General features: G+C 51.1%; 1 protein-coding gene across 2 annotated transcripts in view; it reads right to left on the bottom strand.

Annotated features, from left to right (window-relative positions):
- The window catches only part of ATAD2B (ATPase family AAA domain containing 2B), a 99,224-nt gene that overhangs the window by 49,206 nt on the left and 30,884 nt on the right, over positions 1 to 19,134 (bottom strand). For both annotated transcript variants that reach the window (XM_027858009.1, XM_027858010.1), the window contains exons 3-10: positions 15,960 to 16,009; positions 15,470 to 15,623; positions 14,920 to 15,022; positions 14,386 to 14,494; positions 13,200 to 13,316; positions 12,441 to 12,516; positions 9,997 to 10,095; positions 8,276 to 8,387 (exon numbers count right to left, since the gene is read on the bottom strand). In XM_027858009.1, coding sequence (XP_027713810.1) covers positions 8,276 to 8,387; positions 9,997 to 10,095; positions 12,441 to 12,516; positions 13,200 to 13,316; positions 14,386 to 14,494; positions 14,920 to 15,022; positions 15,470 to 15,623; positions 15,960 to 16,009 — 820 coding nt within the window. The remainder of the gene's footprint in view (positions 1 to 8,275; positions 8,388 to 9,996; positions 10,096 to 12,440; positions 12,517 to 13,199; positions 13,317 to 14,385; positions 14,495 to 14,919; positions 15,023 to 15,469; positions 15,624 to 15,959; positions 16,010 to 19,134) is intronic.

Raw genomic sequence — 19,134 nt, 5'->3', positions numbered from 1 at the left:
CCTCCATCCTTCACTCGGTGTGCCCTCCCCCACCGGCCCCCACGACCACTGGCCAGTTCACCCTGGGCTCTGCCGGAGAACTAAGGAACAGAAGCGGCTGTGGCTGAGGGCCAGGGTGTGGCCTGAAGGAAAGCAGAGTGGCCTCCAGCTGAGGCTGGGGCTGACCCCAAAAGTCATTCGGGGCAGAGACCGAGGCTGTCCCCTGAGAGAACCATCATCCAAAAAGGAGTCAGAACTGAGGAAATAAGCGGATAGTTTCATGTGAAGAAAGGTACTCAGGTAGCTCCGTCTTCACTCTCCTCTGAGCTCAAACTCTGGCTCTCTGGGTTTTCTCCACCATACTCCCCTGGTAGGTACCACGTACCTTCTCACTCCCAGGTCCCAATTATTGAAGATCTCAGGAGAAAGAAAATGCAGTTAAAAGACTTTAAGCACAAGCAGATAAAGCAAGGAGATTAATAACAGATGAGAAGATGGCCTCCAGATCATCTAAATGATTCCAAGCATCCCCAAATAAATATCACAAAAGAAAAGAAAATCAATCAGCCTCTAATGGGGATACCCAAGAGAGCAGGGAACCTCAGCAGGATGCTCTGACATGGTTCAAGAGATAAATAAGTATCATGAATACAGAATGTATGATTTTCATACACAAAACAAGGGCTGAGGAGAGACACTTAAATCCAGGGGGTGGGTCTCACTATACAAATTTGATTGGGAATGATTGGTCTGATTGGCATTGCAAACACACCAAAGTGGAGGACAACCAGGCATTAGAAAAAAAGCCTAAGTCTTCCAAAGGGATTATCTTAAAGTGCAGGTCTGACCACGGCATCCCCTCCTCCATAACCTCGGGCAGCTCCACAAAAAGCCCTCGTCCACAGACACTGCCCACCCCTCCACCCCCTCCCCGGGATGGACACAAGTGTCTCAAGGTTCTGCCTTTCCTTGTGCCCCCAGCCCTTGGCACTGCACCCGGCACACAGGAGGTGCTTAATGGATGCTGACTGCCAGCCCAGCCTCTCTGTCTCCTGCACAAGGGAAAAGGGAAGAGACCCAGCAGACGACGCCATAGAAAAGGTTTCAAAGAAGGAATTCCAGAGAGGCCTCTAAGCTTCGGTCTCTGATTCTACAAAGAACATGGAGCCCACACAAGCAAGGGAGGACCACAGGGGTCACCAAGTCACAAAGAAAAGTCTCAGAGGGAACAAAGGGAACCGGCTCTCGCGGGTCCCAGAGGGAGGGGATACCAACTCCACAGCCCAGGACAAGGACGGAAGCAGGAATGGCCCAGAGGGGGTTGGGCCTGGGTGTGAGAGGTGGCAGGGACAGAACAAGGGAGCCCCAGTTCAGGAGGGCAGCACGCATTCCTGGAGACCGCGGAGGTTTCTTGCCAAGTACTGGGCCTTTGCGGGGCTGCCACCCTCGCTCCTTCCTCAGAGGCCTGTGATGGGACACGTGAGGCCCCAAGCAGCCGTCCCGTGGGCAACGTGAGGGGAGGCCTGCCTAAGGGCAGAGGGTGCTGACCAGGTGAAGGAGGCACAGAGGAGGTGGCCCAGAGTGTCCGTGGTGAAAACTCTTCGGAGCTGTCCCACCACGTCCTGTACGAGGGACTCTACAGAACAACTGCCATGCCACTTCTCAGTCTCGGTGCCCACATAACAGGACGTCCGTGGCCGTGCTGTGGAGACCTCCTCTTCTTCAGCCACGGCGGCGCGGCCCTAACTGTCCTTGAAGAATGCGCGCACCTGCTCATCAGGACGCCTGGGCTCTTCCCTCCAGAGATGTCTCCCCTCCTCCGGGCGCTCCTGAGGCAGGCATCCTCTCGATCCCACGGCGCCCTTCCCCAGCGCATGCAGTCACGGTCTCCAGCTCTGGCTTTCCGGGAACATGTCCTTTTCCCCAACGAGAGGGAGGGTGGGAAAGGGGCAGTGTAGAGGCTTGGGCGGACACACTACAGAAAGACGAGAAACCGTGAGTGGAAGGAACCACTCTCAGAGGTCAGGGTCTTGGCAGAGGCAGTTTAATGTACCGGTGACCTCTGAGGAGGGATCGCTCAGAGAGAAAAGAGTAGAACGGGAAATCTTGGAAGCCAAGTGGGCGGATGCCCTACAGAGTGAAACCAAACAGTCCACGAAGAACAGATTTGGGAGAAAAATCTAGAAGGCCAAAACACCCAGGACACCCAAGAAGAAGCTCCCGACTGTCCATGGCACCATTTGGGGTACAGCAGAGGTGGGGTCAGCCAGGGTTCTGAGGCCTAGGGAGCCACAAACATTTAGGAAAAAGGATACAAAAAGACTTCAGGGAGGACACGGTTTCAGGAATTATCCAAAGAAAGACTGCTAAGGTTTCTCACAGAGCTGGGACCAAGGACTTGACTCTATTTCACTATTCTTCTTGCTCCTGGTGTTCATCCATTTTCGAAGAGGACCAGTGGCATCATGGGGTTGCGTCTTGCCTTGCAGATGAATCAGACTGAAGTCAGGCAGAGCTGCACCAAGTCATTGGCCTCACCCTCTCCTCCGGTTATCAAATGCCAGTGGCAGAACAAAAGTCAGGACAGGTTGTGATGGCCCAGGCTCTCGGCGCTCCACAGCGCCTGCTTCACCCGCCCTCGTGGCCATTAGAACAAATTGTTCTCATCGGCCCATTCTGCCAGAGGAGGTCTTCACATGTGTAGGGCAGACACCCTCCTAACTCACCAATGGGTTTGAGGCCTGAAAGTTACCCTCAACCTGGTTTAGCTCATCCACAGAGACAGTTTTACCGGGATGTGGCCACTGCACCCACTACACCCTCTTCTTGAAGCCTGGGTGAGAATCAGGCGCCAGGGGGTCACCAAAGGTGGATGAGCAGCCCTGAAAGGCCCTCCCACCACAAGGGCTCATCCTCTTTGAACACCTCATACGCGGAGAGTAGACTATTTTGGCTGGACTACGGAGTGGATGAAAAACAGTATTATGAGATAAGGCAGGAATAACAGGGTGATGCCAAGTCATGGAGGGTCCCCGAATGCTAGCAAGAGGAATTTGAACTCAATTCCAGAAGTAATAGAAAGCCCTGAAGAAATTCCAGTAGGGTAATGATAGGACCAGATGCATAGGGAAGAAATAGGGTGCTGGCAGATATGAAAGATGGACTGGACCACAGAGAGTGTAGAAGTGGGAATCACTTTTAGAGGCTACTGCCATATCCCAAGGAGGTGACTATGAGGATCTAAACAGGGGTGGTGGCAGGGGACCCAGAGAAAAGGAGACTGGGTACAATAGATGATGGTATGGAATAATCCTCACCTGTGCTGTGAAAAAACACAGAAAAAAGCAGAGGCAGCACACCCCTCCCTCATCTGCCCCACCTCATTACCCTCTCACACCCATGGACGTTCACCACAACACCATCAAAGGCCTCGTTCCCCTGAACACACTTCTCTCTAGGCCGCTTCTCCTCCCACCTGTCTGGACATTCACAGACTACTCAGCTGTGTCTGCATCCAAGTTGTCTCCATGGGACTCTGCCCTGGGCCCTCTTCTCTTCACCCCCTGTACTGTTTCTCTGGGGGATCTCATCATTTCCCCTGGATTTAAAAAGCACTCTACACTGATGACTGTCCAATCTATCTGACCTGCCCCAGCCTCTCTGCTGATCTCCACCCTCTCATCTCCAACTGGACATCCAGCAGATAGTCCAAAACAGAACTCACAATCTTTCTCCCAAACTCTCTCTACACACTTTCCCTATTACTCTCAAGGGCACCACCACCATCCCCAGGCCCAGACTGACAAACTGGGAGCAATCCTGGACTCCTCACTTCCTCTCACACACTCCCCTCTCTGTATCTAATATGGCGCCAAGGCTTGTTGTTTTCCCTTTTGCAACAACTCTCCAACACATACCCTTCTCTGGGCAGCTCTGACACTGTCACCACCTTGGCCCAAGCTTTTACCAAAAAAAAACAAAGAAAACCAAATTATTAGTATCAAAAATGAAAAAGGTGAACACACAACCAAAGAAGATAAATTTAAAGCAATAATTAGGAATTATCTTGACTAATTATATGCCAATAAAATCGATAATCTAAGTGAAATGGATGAATATTTACAAAAATATAAACTGTAAAGATTAAAAGAAAAGGAAGTAGAATACTTAAATAATGCTATTTTAGAAAAATAAATTGAACAATCTATAAATGAGTTCCCTAAGGAAAAAACCACAGGACCAGATGGGTTTACAAGTGAATCCTACCAAACATTTAAAGAACAATTAATTCCAATACTATATAAACTGTTAGAAAAAATTAGGTAAAAGAGTCCTACCAAATTCTTACTATGACACAAATATGGTTTTGATACCTAAACTAGGTAGAGTAAAAACAGAGGAAGAAAACCATAGACCAATTTCCCTAATCGATATTTAAAAATTTAAATAAAATACTAGAAAGGAGATTACAAGCAACTTATTACAAAGATCACACACTATGCTCATGCTGGATTTATTTAAGGAATGCAGGGCTAGTTCAATTATTAGGAAAATTATCCACATGATGGACCCTATTACAAAAACAACAAAAATCACAGGGTTACATCAACAAATTCAGAAAAAGCTTCTGACAAAATAGAACACCCACTGTTATTGAAAACATTAGAAAGAATAGGAGTAAAAGGAGCTTTCCTTAAAATGATAAGTAGTATCAATCTAAAACCAGGAGCAATTTATCTGTAATGGCATAAACTAGAAGCCTTTCCAGTAAGGTCAGGAGTGAAACAAGAATGTCTATTATCACTATTATCACTCCACACTGAACTAGAAATACTAGCAATATGGGGCAGCTAGGTGGCGCAGTAGATAGAGTGCCAGCCCTGGAGTCAGGAGGACCTGAGTTCAAATCCGGCCTCAGACACTTGACACTTACTAGCTGTGTGATCCTGAGCAAGTCACTTTACCCCACCGCCTCACCAAAAAAAAAAAAGCAAACAAACAAAAAAAGAAAGAAAGAAAAAGAAATAGTAGCAATAGCAACTGGACAAGAAAAGAAAATTGTGGGAATAAGCATGGTGACATGGAAACCAAGCCATCACTTTTTGCAGATAATGGAATGGTTTATTTAGAGATCTCCTAGACAGTCAACTAAGAAACCACAGAAAACAATGAACAAGATTAGCAAAGCTGCAGGATACAAAATAAACCCACCCAAATCATCAACTTTTCTGCATGTTACTACAAAAACAAAAACAAAAACCAGAAGGAAAAGACTGAAGGAGAAATTCCAATTAAAATAACTGTCGACAACTTACAATGCTTAGAAGTCTACCTGCTAAGACACCCACAAGAACGGTGTGATGTACGAACACAACTACAAAACACTCTTTTCACAAATAAAGACAAATCGAAATAAGTAGAGAAATATTAATTGCTCATAGGGGCTAACTCAATATAATAAAAAGGACAATACTATGTAAATTAATTTACTTATTCAGTGCCATATCAAGCTACCAAAAAAAACTACTTTTTAGAGCTAGAAAAAAATGATAAAATTTATCTGGAGGAATAAAACGTCAAGAATATCAAAGTAATCAATGAATAAAAAAATGTGAAGAAAGGGGAACTACCAAAATCAGATCTCAAATTATATCACAAAGTGGTAATCATCAAAACAATTCGGTACTGGATAAGAAACAGTGCAACTCATCAATGGAACAGACAATACACAGAAGGAAATGAACACAATAACTTCATGTTTGATAAATCCAAAGATCTCAGCTACTGTGGCAAGAACTCACTATCTGACAAAAACTGCTTGGAAAAAGTAGTCCAGCAGAAAGTAGGCTCTCTCGTGTCATACACTCAGATAAGCTTAAAATGGGTACATGACTTAGACATGAAGGGTGATCTCATAAGCAAATGAGGGGAACATGGGAAAAAATACCTATAAGCTCTATGGAGAGGGCAAAAGTGATAGAGAGGGTCACAGGAGGCAAAATGGATAATCTTGATTACATAGAATTTAAAAGTTTTGTAGCAACAAAACCAATGCAGACAAAATCAGAAGAAAAATTGGAAACCAGGGGAAAATTTCACAAAGTGTCTCTCATAAAGTCTCATTTCTCAGATATATTGGGAACTGAGCCAAATGTATAAAAATAAGAGCCATTCCTTAATTGATAAATGGTCAAGGGATACAAAGAGGCAGTTTTCAGAGGAAGAAATCAGGCTATCAACAGTCACAAAAAGCATGCTCTAACTCACTAAAAATCAAAGAAACACAAATCAAAACTGAGGTACCACCTCAAACCCAGCAGATTGGCTAATATGACAGAAAAGGAAAATGCCAAATTCTAGAAGGTATACAAGAAAACAGGGACACTAATGAGTTATTGGTAGAACTGAGAACTAGTCTATCTAGTCTGGAGAGCAATTTGGAAGTATGCCCAAAGAGCGAGAAAACTGTCCATACCCTTTGACCCAGCAATACCACTACTACATCTACACCCCAAAAGAGCAACGAAAAAGGAAAAGGACCAATAAATACAAAAAACTTTATAGCAGCTCTTTTTGTGGTGGTAAAGTATTGGCGACTGAAAGGATGTCCATCAACTGGGGAATGTCTGAACAAGTTCTAGTATAGAAATGTGATGGAATGCTTTTGTGCTGTAAGGAATGAAGGGGACGGTTTCAGAAAAACCTGGGAAGACTTCTACAAAATGACACAAAGTGAAGTGAGCAGAACCAGGAGAACACTGGGCACAGTAACAGTCACTCTGATAAATACAATGACCCAAGACAATTTTAATGAACTCATGATGACAGATGCTATCCACCTCCAGAGAGAACTTATGGCCTCACAGTGCAGACTGAAGCATATTTTCTTTCCTTTATTTTTCTTGCTTTTTTTTTCTTTTCCTAGAACATGGCAGAAATGTTTTGTACGAATTCTTAAGTATAATGGGTGGGGGAGAGGGAGTAGGGAATTTAAAACTCAAAAATAATTTTGGGGGGATAAAAGTCTAACCATATCACCTCTCTTTTCATCACACTCTGGCAGCTCCCTCTTGCCTTCACAATCAAATATAAAACTCTCTATTTGGGGTTCCAAGCCCTTCCTGTCTTCCTCGCCTTCCTACCTGGCTCAGTCTTTGTCTGCTCCTCAACTCCTCACTACCTCTCTCACCTCCCACATCCAATCTGCTGCCAATGCCGGTAGATATCTGTAACATCTCTCCAATACAGCCCTTCTCCCCTCCTGCCTGCACCACGGCAGCCGCTGCTGGGAAGTCTGCCTGCTTCTGTCTCTCCCCACTCTGGTCCATCCTCCACTGACCCACCAAGCTGACTGCGACACTTCTCTGCCCCTGTGACCTCCCCAAATCTTCCCCACAGATTCTGTGGTCCCAGGACAACAGGCCCCTGCGATTCCTCGTACAAGATGCTCCGTGCCCTGCCTCGGCTGACTTCCTCCCTTCAGTGCCTTTGTCCAATCCATCTGGCAGACACCTCATTTGTCCACAGTGGCTTGTGTGCTGCGTCCCCCATTAGACGGTGAAAGCACTGAGGGCACAGACTATCTTTTGCCTTTCTGGGTATCCTTGGTGCTCAGCCCAGGGTCTAGCACCAAGGAAATGTCTAATAAATTCTTGTGTCTAATAAACGTCCTAATAAACTGCCAAACATTTTTTTTCCTAAGACACAAGTTTGATGATGACTCTCGCCCATATTCAAAAGTGTACAGTGACTCCCCATCACCTCGTGGACAGAATTCCTCCACGTGGCATTTAAAATTCTGTGCAGCTGGGCTCCTGCCCCTCTCCCCATCCACCAAGCCCCTTCTCTGTGTACACTCCGTAGGACTTCTGGCTGCTCCCCCAAGCTTGGCCCTGGAAAGTCTCCCTCGGTGAGTTTTCATGAGGTGGCCTGGGCCTTCCTATCCCGCCTCCAAGGCAACAGATACACATGTGAAGCACTCCACACCCCTCAAGGACCCACTGAAATGCCAGCTCAGAAGATTAACCAGCCAGCTATCACCATTCCCACAAGCCACCAGGCCCCCTTTCCACACACATCATCTTCTATGGTCTCACTTGGGACTCCTAAAGCTCCTGCTTTCTGCCCCTATAACAAAGGAGAGGCCAAAGAAACGTCCTGGACCCCCTTCGCTGACAGGTCCTGCACCACGATGGCTTGGGATTAGCCGACGGGATACTCAGGGGAGGCCCATGACTTCACTGAAGAGGGAAGCAAGCTACGGGACCTGCCCTATGGGCACAGATGAGGCACCTACCGATTTGTCAAGTATCATTGGGTCAACATCTGCCAAGCTGGCACCAACTTTGACGCGTTCTCGAAGAATACCGCTGGCTAAATCTTCTGCTCTAAAGTTCATTGGCAAACACCTGCAGGACAGGAAAAGGCCCGGTAAACCACAGTAGACCACCACCACCCTCTGGGCTCTTTTAAACCCAGGACTAGGAGGTTCAACATCAGGTCCAGGAGCACTGGGCTCTCATTTGAAAACGTGACCCTAGAAAGACACCTGAAGAGCCGGGTCATTTTCTGACCAAGCTGAGGGAGCAACCCCCCACACTTTCCCCCAACAACTAAAAGGAAGAGTGCGCCTCATCTGTGGAAGCTGGGGCCAGCTTGTGAAGAGCAAGAACGCTTGTCCTGTGCCACGTGTTCAGCCATAAAATGGGAAGTGAGCCCAGAATGAGCGAGAAAAGACAACCCGGATTGAACTCCACAAACGTGGTTCTTGTGGGCCCGAGGGGGGATGGTCAATCATCAGGCCCTGATAGAAAGACCCTGGATGCACAACCTGAGAGATTTCCGTCCTTCTTAAAAAGAAACCTCTGCTGAGCAAGGCTCGGTCCAGCCCTACTGAATGCCCAGCTGCCCTCCTCCCAGAAGACCCCAACTCTCCTGTCGGTGGAGGAAACCATAGCCAGTCGTCTCCCTTTCTCTGGCGCTCTCCCCCACGGGACACTGAGGCAGCCTGAAAGCCTGGGGTTGTGGGAACGCTCTTCAAGGCTGGTTTCTCTATAAAATTCTCTCTCAGCCAGCAGCCTAACTAAGCCAGACTCGGTCACAGACACGTCTGTGAGATCCACCTCCAGCCTCCTGCTACTGTCTGAACAGCCTATCAATCCTGTGTTGGCCTAAAATCTGCTCAGCAGAGCAGATCAAAAGGAACATCCCCAGAACAGTGAGCACCAACTGTTTTTGCCCCCAAAGCGTCTCCTGGGGCAAACGAAGGCCAAGAGAAATCCCGAGAGCCGATGCTCTCAATGCATGTAAAGTTATGGACAGACACATATCCCAACAGCCACAGTGTGACCTGCCACTCTGAGCGCCCTAAGGCTCACAAGGCACTTCACCTGCGCTAGCAGCACAGACGATCCTCAAAATAACCCGGGCGGTCGGGGCTGCTAGCACCCCCCTCACAGACAAGGAGACTGAGGCTCACCCAGACTCAGTGCCTGGCCCAGGGACCTGCCGTGACTCCCAGCCCTGCATCCCTGCCCCGCTTTAGAACGGGGGGACTCAGCACGAGATGACCTCCCTGGCCACCTCGACCCTTCCGCAGAAGGGCGCAAGGCCTGCGCAGATTCCCCCGTCAGCCTTCCGGCCCCCAGAGCCTGAGGTCCAGGAGGACCCCACGACCTTGCCGCCCCCGGGGTCTCACCATCAGACACTCCCCTAGGGAACTGGGGAGTTCCCAGCTCCCTGTCAATTCCTTCATCAGACGGAAAGTCAGCAGGCGGGGGTCGATGGGAGGCAGAGAACAGGTGACATCGCCAGCTGAGCCCAGAGCCTTTCTCGAGCTTGACACGGCTGAGTGCCCTCGTTCGCCTACAGCCCCAACAACTAGAGCGTGATGGCGACTCCGGCTACCATCCACGGCTCCCCCTCCCCTCCCCACCGAGGAAAAGAGCCACGTGGCACGAAGGCCACCCATCGGCCACGAGGAACGCCCGAGGACGGCCCCGCTCCCAGCTGACCCACCTGCTCCTGGCCCTGGCCATGCTCTTCGACTTCCTTCTCTCGAAGCGCTCCTCGTCAGAAGACGTTGTATCACTGCTGTGGATGGCATGCTTCTTTCTCCTGTTCAAAAGAGCAAAAGCGGGTCAGAGTCGTGAGCGCGAACCTGTGCAGTCACACACAGCATGTCCCACGGAAGGGACAGATCACAGAAGCAGACTGACGTGGCCCATGACACAGCCCCACAGGACAGCACCCTCCATGGCAGTGTCCACAGGGGCATCCAGCAGGAGGTCTGAAGGGGACAGAGGTCAGGGCTGCAGTGTCCCAAGCTGGAAGGGGGTCCAACCTAGGAGACGGAGGGAGAGCAGTCAGAGAAGGACCAATGACAGTGTCCACTGCTGCAGAGAGGCCGAGGATGATGAGGATGGAGAAGAGGCCTCCAGACTGCAGGAGGGCCAGGCTGCAGAGCTGAGCGGGTCAGGGGATGAGGGTCAAGGGGCAGGAGAAGGCTCCACCCTGGGAGAGGATGAAACACCCATCGGTGGCAGCCCTCCCTCACCAGCGGTTTCTCAAACTTTATTCTCTGGCTCACCAAGGAGTCAAGATAGGCAAGGCAGGTCAGGGGTGAGAGAATCCCAAGAAATGCCCTTTCATGGGGATGCCAGTGAGACAGGCAGCACCCAACCCCCTTCACAACGAGGAAGCATCCGGCCAGACAAGGCACGATGCTGAACCTCGAGAGGGACCCACAACGCTGGTGCCCAAAAAGCGGCAAGCACAGGAGCCGGTGGCGCCACGTCCACGCTGCAATGAGGCCCGGGAAATCTCCCGCGTGGGCGTAAGGGAGCTGCTGGCCTGGCTTGCTCCAAGGGAGGCCAATTAAAGGAATCCAGCACAGAGAAGCAGAAGTAGGCACGGACAGCTCCCTTTCCTTTGCAGAGACGGCAGTACGAGGGTCTGGAAGACGACACGCGACACAGACTGAGCTGGCGGGTTTTTTCCTTTTCCTTCTTTTCAGAGAACCCTCCACCGCTGCAGCCCTCCGCGGCGTTTTGGGGAAGAGGCCCTCTTGAACACACTTCTCGCGGTCCTCATTCGTGAAGCGCTGTTTCCAACCAGAGCTAAAAGGCTATGTCAAGGGCCAGACGTCAGGAGAAGCCACAGAATCCACACTTCCCAAGAACTGGGCTTGGGAGCTTTCTGGGACCTGGGGACTTTGTAAAAGGGGCACAATCCCCACGCAGCCTGCAAAAACAGATGTGGGCAGGGGGAGCCAGGGCATCGTGGCCAGACAATCCATCACCTGTGCGGAGACTCTCCTCTGGATGCACGCTGTCTTCAAATGGCAGAGTACAAGCTCCTAGAGGGCAGGGGTCATTTCCCTTCTTCTTTTTGTACCCCCAGCAACCAGCACAGTGTGGGGCAAACACGAAGCACTTAATAAATGCTTGTTCAATAAATAGTCAGGAACACTGAGGAAGAGCCTACCACGTGCCAGGCATTATGCTAAACACTGGGGCTGGTTCCTGCCCTCAAGGGGCTTACAATCTAACGAGGAGAGAAGTCAGAAGGCCCAGAGGAGTGAGGCCGGCTGAGAAATAAGATGCTTAGAGCCCAACGTCGGAAGTGAACGTCTGGAAGTTCACGGCTCCACCCTTCAGTCCTGGGGGGACAGAGGGCGCGGAACTGAATCAATGAAGGCGAAAAGCTACTCCTCACAAAAGCAGCTGGTGCAATAGGGGCACTTGGGAAGGCCACCCTTGGCAGCTGCCTTTGAGGCACCCCAAAGAAGAGGGGCTGGATTCACTCCTTCCCCAGAGCGGGGAGCAGAGTCCAAAAGGCAGAGAGAGAATTTGGGTTCAAGCCACTGCCCATCGCTGGGAAGCCAAGTCAGATGGTGGTGCCACCAAGGACACTGGAGGGGACACGTAGGCCCCGCTAGCACGCCCAGTCCAGGAGCACAAATCCCTTATTTCAGGGGCTGAAATCTCTCGTAGAGAGGGAACTGAGCAGGATCACAACCTCCTCCTTGATGGATACCGTCCAAGGAGAGCCCAGCAATGTTCAGAGGAGAGCCGTCCGCGCTGGGTCCATGCCAGGCGCATGCTGCCCTAAGTATCGGAAGCAGCCATCCCACGATCGTCACAGCTCCCCAGGTTCCCAGGGAGAATGTCACTGGGCCTCAGAGACCAGGAAAGAATGCCTGCCCCAGACAGACCGACGGATCAGCAAGCTCCTCCGTGAGGGCCTCACATCAGGGGGCACTGAAGGGGCCTCCAAGGCCAGCCCGCCCCTGAGCCACGTCAGAAGCAGCAGGAGAGAAGGGACGGTCACGTGCCCAAGCACAGAAGGAGACAGGAAGCTTGAACCAGAAGCCAGCCGGGATGGAGCCGTCGAGCTCTGCCCAGCCCTCTCTTCTCTGCAAACCCAAACCCAAGGGGCAGCATCGACACAGAAAAGCTCACCTGATATGGCTCCTTCTGGCAGGAGATCTGTGGATGTCAAACAGGGCGTTTTCCCTCTTTTTCTGATGAACTGGCACTGACGGGAAAAGGACAAGACGCAGACAAACTGACTGACCAAGTCCTCGAGGTACAGATGCGCCCCCCCCACCCCGAACCCCTGCAGCCGGCCTGAGGCCTCACCGCCCTGAGGTTCTTCCCCCGAAAAGGAAAGACAAAGCTCCTCTCAACCCACATGGCGCAGGCAAAGAGGGGCCAGGTGTTTGCAGGGGGATTCAAGTTATTTGGAAGGCACAAAATAAGCCAACACTAGCAGTACTCAATTCTGAATTCGCCCTTTCAAGGAAAATCGTCACTGGACTGGAGAAAATGCAGCAGAAACGATAAGCGAGGATTCAAAACTGCCACTCAGGGAGAAGGGGGGAAAGGAGCTCCCGCCACTCACGACGCCAGCGCTGAAGGAAAGGCGTGTCGGCCCAATATGCAACAACTGAATGAGAGGGCATTCTGCGCAGCCCAGGACAGCCAACAGCCTGGCAGACCATGAAATGCCACGGCCGTCAGACCAAGAGCTCGCAAGGGCAGGGCCCGTCCTCTGCCTTGGACCCCAGGATGGCCCTGCCAGGACCCATCAGCAAGAGGCCCCTCAGTATCTTAACCCCGGGGAGCCTCACAGCCTCCCTCCTCTCCTCACTAAGGAGGCCCCTGAGTACAACCCCCCCCACCTCGGAGCCCAGTCTGACGTCCCAAGGAAGCTCTCACCTATGGGCGGGGCCTGGTATCTCTCCACGGTCTTCCTCTGCCTCAGGTTATAGGGGCGGTCATTCTCCTCACCTTCGGCCTCCTCCACTTCAATGTCACCGTCCTCCTCTTGAGACTCTAAACACAGGAGACGAGCTCTCGCCCGCTAGCCCACCAGGAGGCCTTCGGACAGAGGGACCCACGAGACAGAGACACCACCCCCAGGAGCAACAGACTCCCCAGGCCAGCCAAACACACGTGGACACCTGGTGTGACACCCAGAGTGACGACCGCCGCCTTTGTCCCTGGGGGCTTGACTTGACCTTAGTGAGCGCTTTACGTGTGGGACCTCACTGGGTCCTCACCAGAGCCCTGGGAGGGAGGCACGATACACAGCGCCATTTCACAGCAGGGGTCACCCACTTCTGCATGTCTGGGGCAAGCTTTGCACTCGGAGCTTTCTCACTCCAGGCCCAGCTCTCTCTCCCTTACAACAATGACAAGTCTCTCTAAAAAATACAGGCTCCACAAGGCCTGGCACCCACAAGGCGAGCGCCTTCAGAAATGGGGTGCCCAGCAGAGGGAGGGCAATCTTTTTATTTTTCAATGTAAAACAAGGCTCCACTGCCAAAACCCATTCCCATCCTTGACGGCTGGGCCGCTCAAACACTTGTTGCAGCTCTGAAACAGCCACCTGGGGTGCGTTCCTCCAGAGGAAGCATCCCCTGGGACTGAAGGACCCCACCCCCGCCCCGAGAGGGCAGCCACATACAACTGCACAGAGCATAGCAGCACCAGGCTAGAAACAACTAGGAGACCTGGCAAGGGTCTCCCTTTCAGGATCACAACCCAGAGCCATTTCACCCCCGTCAGGGTTGCCAACCCAAAAGCCCCTGTAGGAACAGGCCCTCGGCAGCCCTTGGAAACAGCACCAAACCCGTGAGGGCCAGTTCTCCTGCAGGGCCCCTCCCAGAGAGAGGCCTCTGCAGAGCCTCCAAGCCTCCCGGAGACACGTCTGGGATTGACATGAGCCAGAGAACGCAAGGCACTGCCCGAACTTGGCCCACAGACGGAGAGAGTCCAGTCTCAAAGGAGCCTGCCAGGAAGCATCCAAGACAAGGGCACCCTACTCCCCCTCCCAGCAGGCAGGGAAAGCAGAGCCTGTGGCACTGTACCTCCCCCCGGCCAGCTTCGGAGCCCGACCAACCTTCTTCTTCACCCTCGGTGGACACTTCATGGTGGTTCTGGATGCCATAACTGTTTCTTCTCAGGGACTTCCTTCGCCTCTTCACTCTTGAATACATGTCCATGTTTTCCTTTAATTAAAAAATAAGTTAATAAACCGATAGCTGGGTGGACAGACTTAAAATAGAGATATAAAGGGACAGATTAATTAATCAGTTAGTGCCTGGGATGGTACACCGTTCACCGATAGGTGACAGCCACCCAGGCGGCTTACTTCAACAGATTTAGGAGGCAGGACGGGTTCAAAGCCTGCCTCGGACACTTTCTGTGACCTTGGCGAAAGGGTTCACTCTCCTCCACTGATGGAGGGGACGGCTTGAGGAGATGAAAGCAGGCAGCAGGGCTGTGCCTCTCCATGCCTCTCCACACCCTCCATCAGACATGGACCCAGTCACCACACGCCCCCGCCCCGTGTCCTAGAAAAGACTCTCAAGGCAGAGGGAGGGGTGCCAGTCATGGTCCTCGCAAGGCCATGAGGTGCTAGCAGTGCACGTACAAACTCTGTGTCGGTCCACATCCGAAGCCTCTCCACCTCGCCAGACCGCCTGTTCCTCCGGATGTTGATGTTGTCCATTTCCTGCAGGACGGCCTCCGCAGTGCTTTAGGGACACAGAAACAGAGGCCCCAGATTAGGGTCACCCCCCAATGCTGCACACTCCCCGTCGTTCCCATGAGATCGCTCAAGCTGGGCAGGAGGGACATAGGGCCCAGGGCCTCAGATTCCAAGGAGCTGCCTGGGGCCCATGTCTTTACAAATGACAAGGCCCTGGCAGCAGGGACAGGGGCTCCCCGAGGTGACCATCAGGACATAATGAACCACGTCTACCCCATACACCACAAGAGGCTGCCTTCGTCCAAGAGGAGCAAATGTGCTTTCTGGGGAGGCGACGGAACCCCAGCCACAGCATTTGGTGAGAAGGGCCAAAAGTCAGTAACTAAACTTCTGTGGAAAATGGTCAGGCCAGCTTCTCCCTAAAGGGCACCTGAACCTCTGACCTGGGAAACTGTGATACGCTCCAAAAGAGCCAGAGGACACTCCCTCATACCTGTTGACGAGCTCATCAAACAACAAGCTCTGATTCACACTTTCGAATCTGTTTTTCCTGGAACGACAACTTTTCCTGACTTCCATGTCCCCATTCATACATGGGCGGTCCCCATCTCCCTTCTTTTCCCCTCGGAGGGGGTGGCTTCGAAGAGCTAGGAGGAGACAGAGATTTCACTTGAAAATACAGAAGAACGTTCTGAGGGTACCCAAAAAAAGGAGAAATGACTGAATAAAATGGCAGGGACTCAACTGTCTAACGTCTACTACTGTTTGACAAATAATGACAATCTCTGATAGAATTTGAGGCCAATTACACTGAGCTGTCTAAGCTGGGATTTCAACAATGCACCCTCATCTATGGTCCAGCCATCCCCATCCAACCAGCTTCATGAATGGCCCACTCGCCTCTGGTCCCCACTTCAATGGTTACCAAATCACCAGGAGAAGGTCAAGACAAACCAATTCCAAACCATCCACAGAATACTCACATAAGCTACTATGTCCGTTTGGTAACGTAGCACCAGGCTGAGAACTTAACCTAGAACACAATTAGATTTAATGTGCAAACACATCCACATTCATTTAAAGCAGCAAGATACGCAATCCTGGGGAACAATCTTAAACTAAATGTTTATCATGAAACGTCCCATTCTCATGAGCTAATGAGGATGCTCACTCCAAGAAAAGTGGCACGCCCAGCGGCCCATTAGGGTGACCCTCTCTACTCTTCCAAGCTTTCCCTTCAATAATGAGTAAAAGGACAGAAAAGTGGGGGGCTTGGTCAGTTAGCACCTCAGTAAGAACGCCCCCCTCAACTCTGGCATCCTTAGTGGTGACTTTTCTAATTCAGATGAGAAACAAAACCGGCCAAAAGCCTGTGGACAAAGACTCTGGCCATCCCAAAAATCCTTCTTTCTTTAAGAGGCTGAGAGCCCAATGCCACAGCTCCTGTCATTCCGCATGGCACTCAGCTGAAGCTCTGGGTTCCGCTCCTACTGTCATGGGACTGGGGAAGCAGGAGAAGGGTGGGGCAGGGCACAGGGACCGATGAGCTGCCAGCATCGGCAGAGAGACACTTTCCATAGGGCTGGGCCTAGACTCCTGAGGGCCATCTGTAAAAGATCTTGTGGTCATCATGAAACTGGCCCAGCATCCAGAAGAACTAGAGCCAAGAAGAAGAGGAAATGCAGCGGGGTGCCTGGGACCACCACAGCCAAGGTACATCAGCCCAGAATCCTGGGAACAGGAACTAGAAAAGGCTCTTCCCGCCCACTTCCTGCCCACTCCTTCCACGTGCCCAGCTCTGAGAAAGCAGTCCTACTGAGCCACCCCATAGGAAAAGGTTCACCTACTCTGTCAGAGAATAAGGTGTCCGGCACAGATAAGGGAGGCAGGAAATGTTGAGCCCCCCAGGAAAAGCCAACTCATGAGATCACATTCACGACTTTGAAGCTAAATGGGGAACAGCTGGCTTAGCCCAAGCAAGAAGGCCACCTGACGGGGCTCCAGAACACAAGTCCACGGTCAAGGACAAAAACGTACCGTACCCTGAGAGAGAGGACTGAAAGGCAGGTCCCAATTCAGCAATCACATGAGCTCCTGTTATATTCTGAGGGGCTTTCTGTACTAAAACGATTGTCATCAACTGCTTCAAAATCACTTTGCGGCTGGACTTTTCCTTTTCCATCCATCTAATCAGTCCTCACGCTCCTTGGCCTCTGTGCAGCCGCTGACCCTGCCGGTCACTCTCTCCTCCCAGATCCTCTCTTCTCTCTAGGTTTTCAGGACACCTCCTCCCCTGATGGTACCTCCTCTGTCTCCTTGGCTGGATCCTCTAACCAGAGGTGTCCCTCAGGACTCTGTCCTGGCCCTCTTCTCCCCTATGCTATGTCACTTGGGGATCTCACCAGCTCCCATGGATTTAATGACCCTCTCTGTGCCAATGAATTCTCAGATCTCCCAAGCCTGCCCCGGTCTCTCTGCTGACCTCCAATGGCTCATCTCCAACAGCTTTCAGACATCTCCAACTGGACGTCCAGTAGACCTCTTAAAATCAACATGTCAGAAAGAGAGCTCGTGATCTTTTCCCTAAGCCCTTCCCTCTCCTACCTTCCCTATTACTGTAGAGGCCACCGCCCTCCTCCCAGGTCCTCAGGCTCCCAACCTAGGAGTCATCCTGGGCTCCTCACCATCTCTTATACACACGCCCTCTCCCACTATACAATATGGTGCCACAGACTATCAATTTCACCTCTGCAGAATCTCTCCACTATGCCCCCTTCTCTCCTGACACTGCCCCAACCCTGGTGCAGACCCTTATCACCTCACACCTGGACTACTGCATTAACCTGCGGCGGGGGGGGTCTGCCTGCCCCAAGTCTCTACCCACTCTAGTCCTCCATTCATCCACCAAAGTGATTTTCCTAAAGTGCAGATCCAATCATGTCCCCCTTTATTCAATAAACAGCCTACTGCCTCCAGAATTTAAAAAAAAAATCTTTTGCTTGGTGTTCAAAGCCCTTTATAGTCTGGCCCCCTCTCACCTTTCTGGTCTTCTTACACCTTCTTCTGCAGTGACCCCAGCCTCCTGGCTGTCCCACAAACAAGACCCTCATCTCTCAACATTTTCTCTGGCTGCCCTTCATGCCTGGAATGTTCTCCCTCCTCTGCTCTGACCACTGACCTCTCTGGCTTCTTTCAAGTCCCCACTAAAATCCTCTCTTCTACAGGAAGCCTTCCCCACTGCCCTCTTTATTGCAGAGCCTTCCCTCTGCTGGTCAGGTCCTACTTGTCCTATGTCATTTCCGGCATATTGAAAATGCCAAAATTCCTATCATCTATATATCTTATGCTGAACTGATTTTGTCATTTGAGTCTGCATCTGCCTAAAGCCACCTATGTCCTTGAGTTGAACTCAGGAGTTTAGCTTTTCCTCTGAGTTAACTGAAAGTTACTTCTTACATATCTTTTTGTTAAACCTCACAATTACCCTCCCCAAAAGATACATCACCTGCCCCTGCCTGTCTCTGTGCAGTTTTGGGCATTTCCCTTCCAAGGAGACAACAAGCCTGGTCATTCTGATCCCCTAGTCAAACCTACAAGCTGCAGGTGGGTCCCATAAACCAATCACGCATTCCTGAATGACAGAGAAGGTGGTTACTAGCCCGCCCCTCTTCCCTGATGTAACCAATCATGTGGTCCCCACCCCCCCCAGGATGCTGCCAACCCTGTGACCAATTGCGTTGTCTTTCCCTTTTGTTCCTTGTTCTCCTATACTTCCCCAAAGTGCAAGGAAGGCTAAGAAGGCTAAGAAGACCCACTTGTTGAAGGTTTTTGGTTATTGAGAGGCCAGAGACCCAACTGATTGGTTACTGCTGGTCTAACTAAAATATTGATCACGCGTGGACCATTATCTCTCAGTTTAATTTTTTAATGTAAGAGTAGACAAATAGATGGATGGATGGATGGATAGACAGGTGGACAGATGGACAGACAGGCAGGCAGATGGATGGACGGATGGATAGATAAACGCACAGATGGATTGATGGGGGGATGGATCGATGGGTGGGTAGGTAGGTGGGTGGGTGGATAAACGAATGGACGGATGGGATGGATAGATGGATGGATGGATGGATGGATGGATGGATGGATGGATGGATGGAT

Source organism: Vombatus ursinus, unplaced genomic scaffold (assembly GCF_900497805.2).
Source record: "Vombatus ursinus unplaced genomic scaffold, bare-nosed wombat genome assembly UNPS02012622.1, whole genome shotgun sequence".
NCBI classification, from domain to species: Eukaryota; Metazoa; Chordata; class Mammalia; order Diprotodontia; family Vombatidae; genus Vombatus; species Vombatus ursinus.
This window is presented reverse-complemented; position numbering and strand designations above follow the sequence as displayed.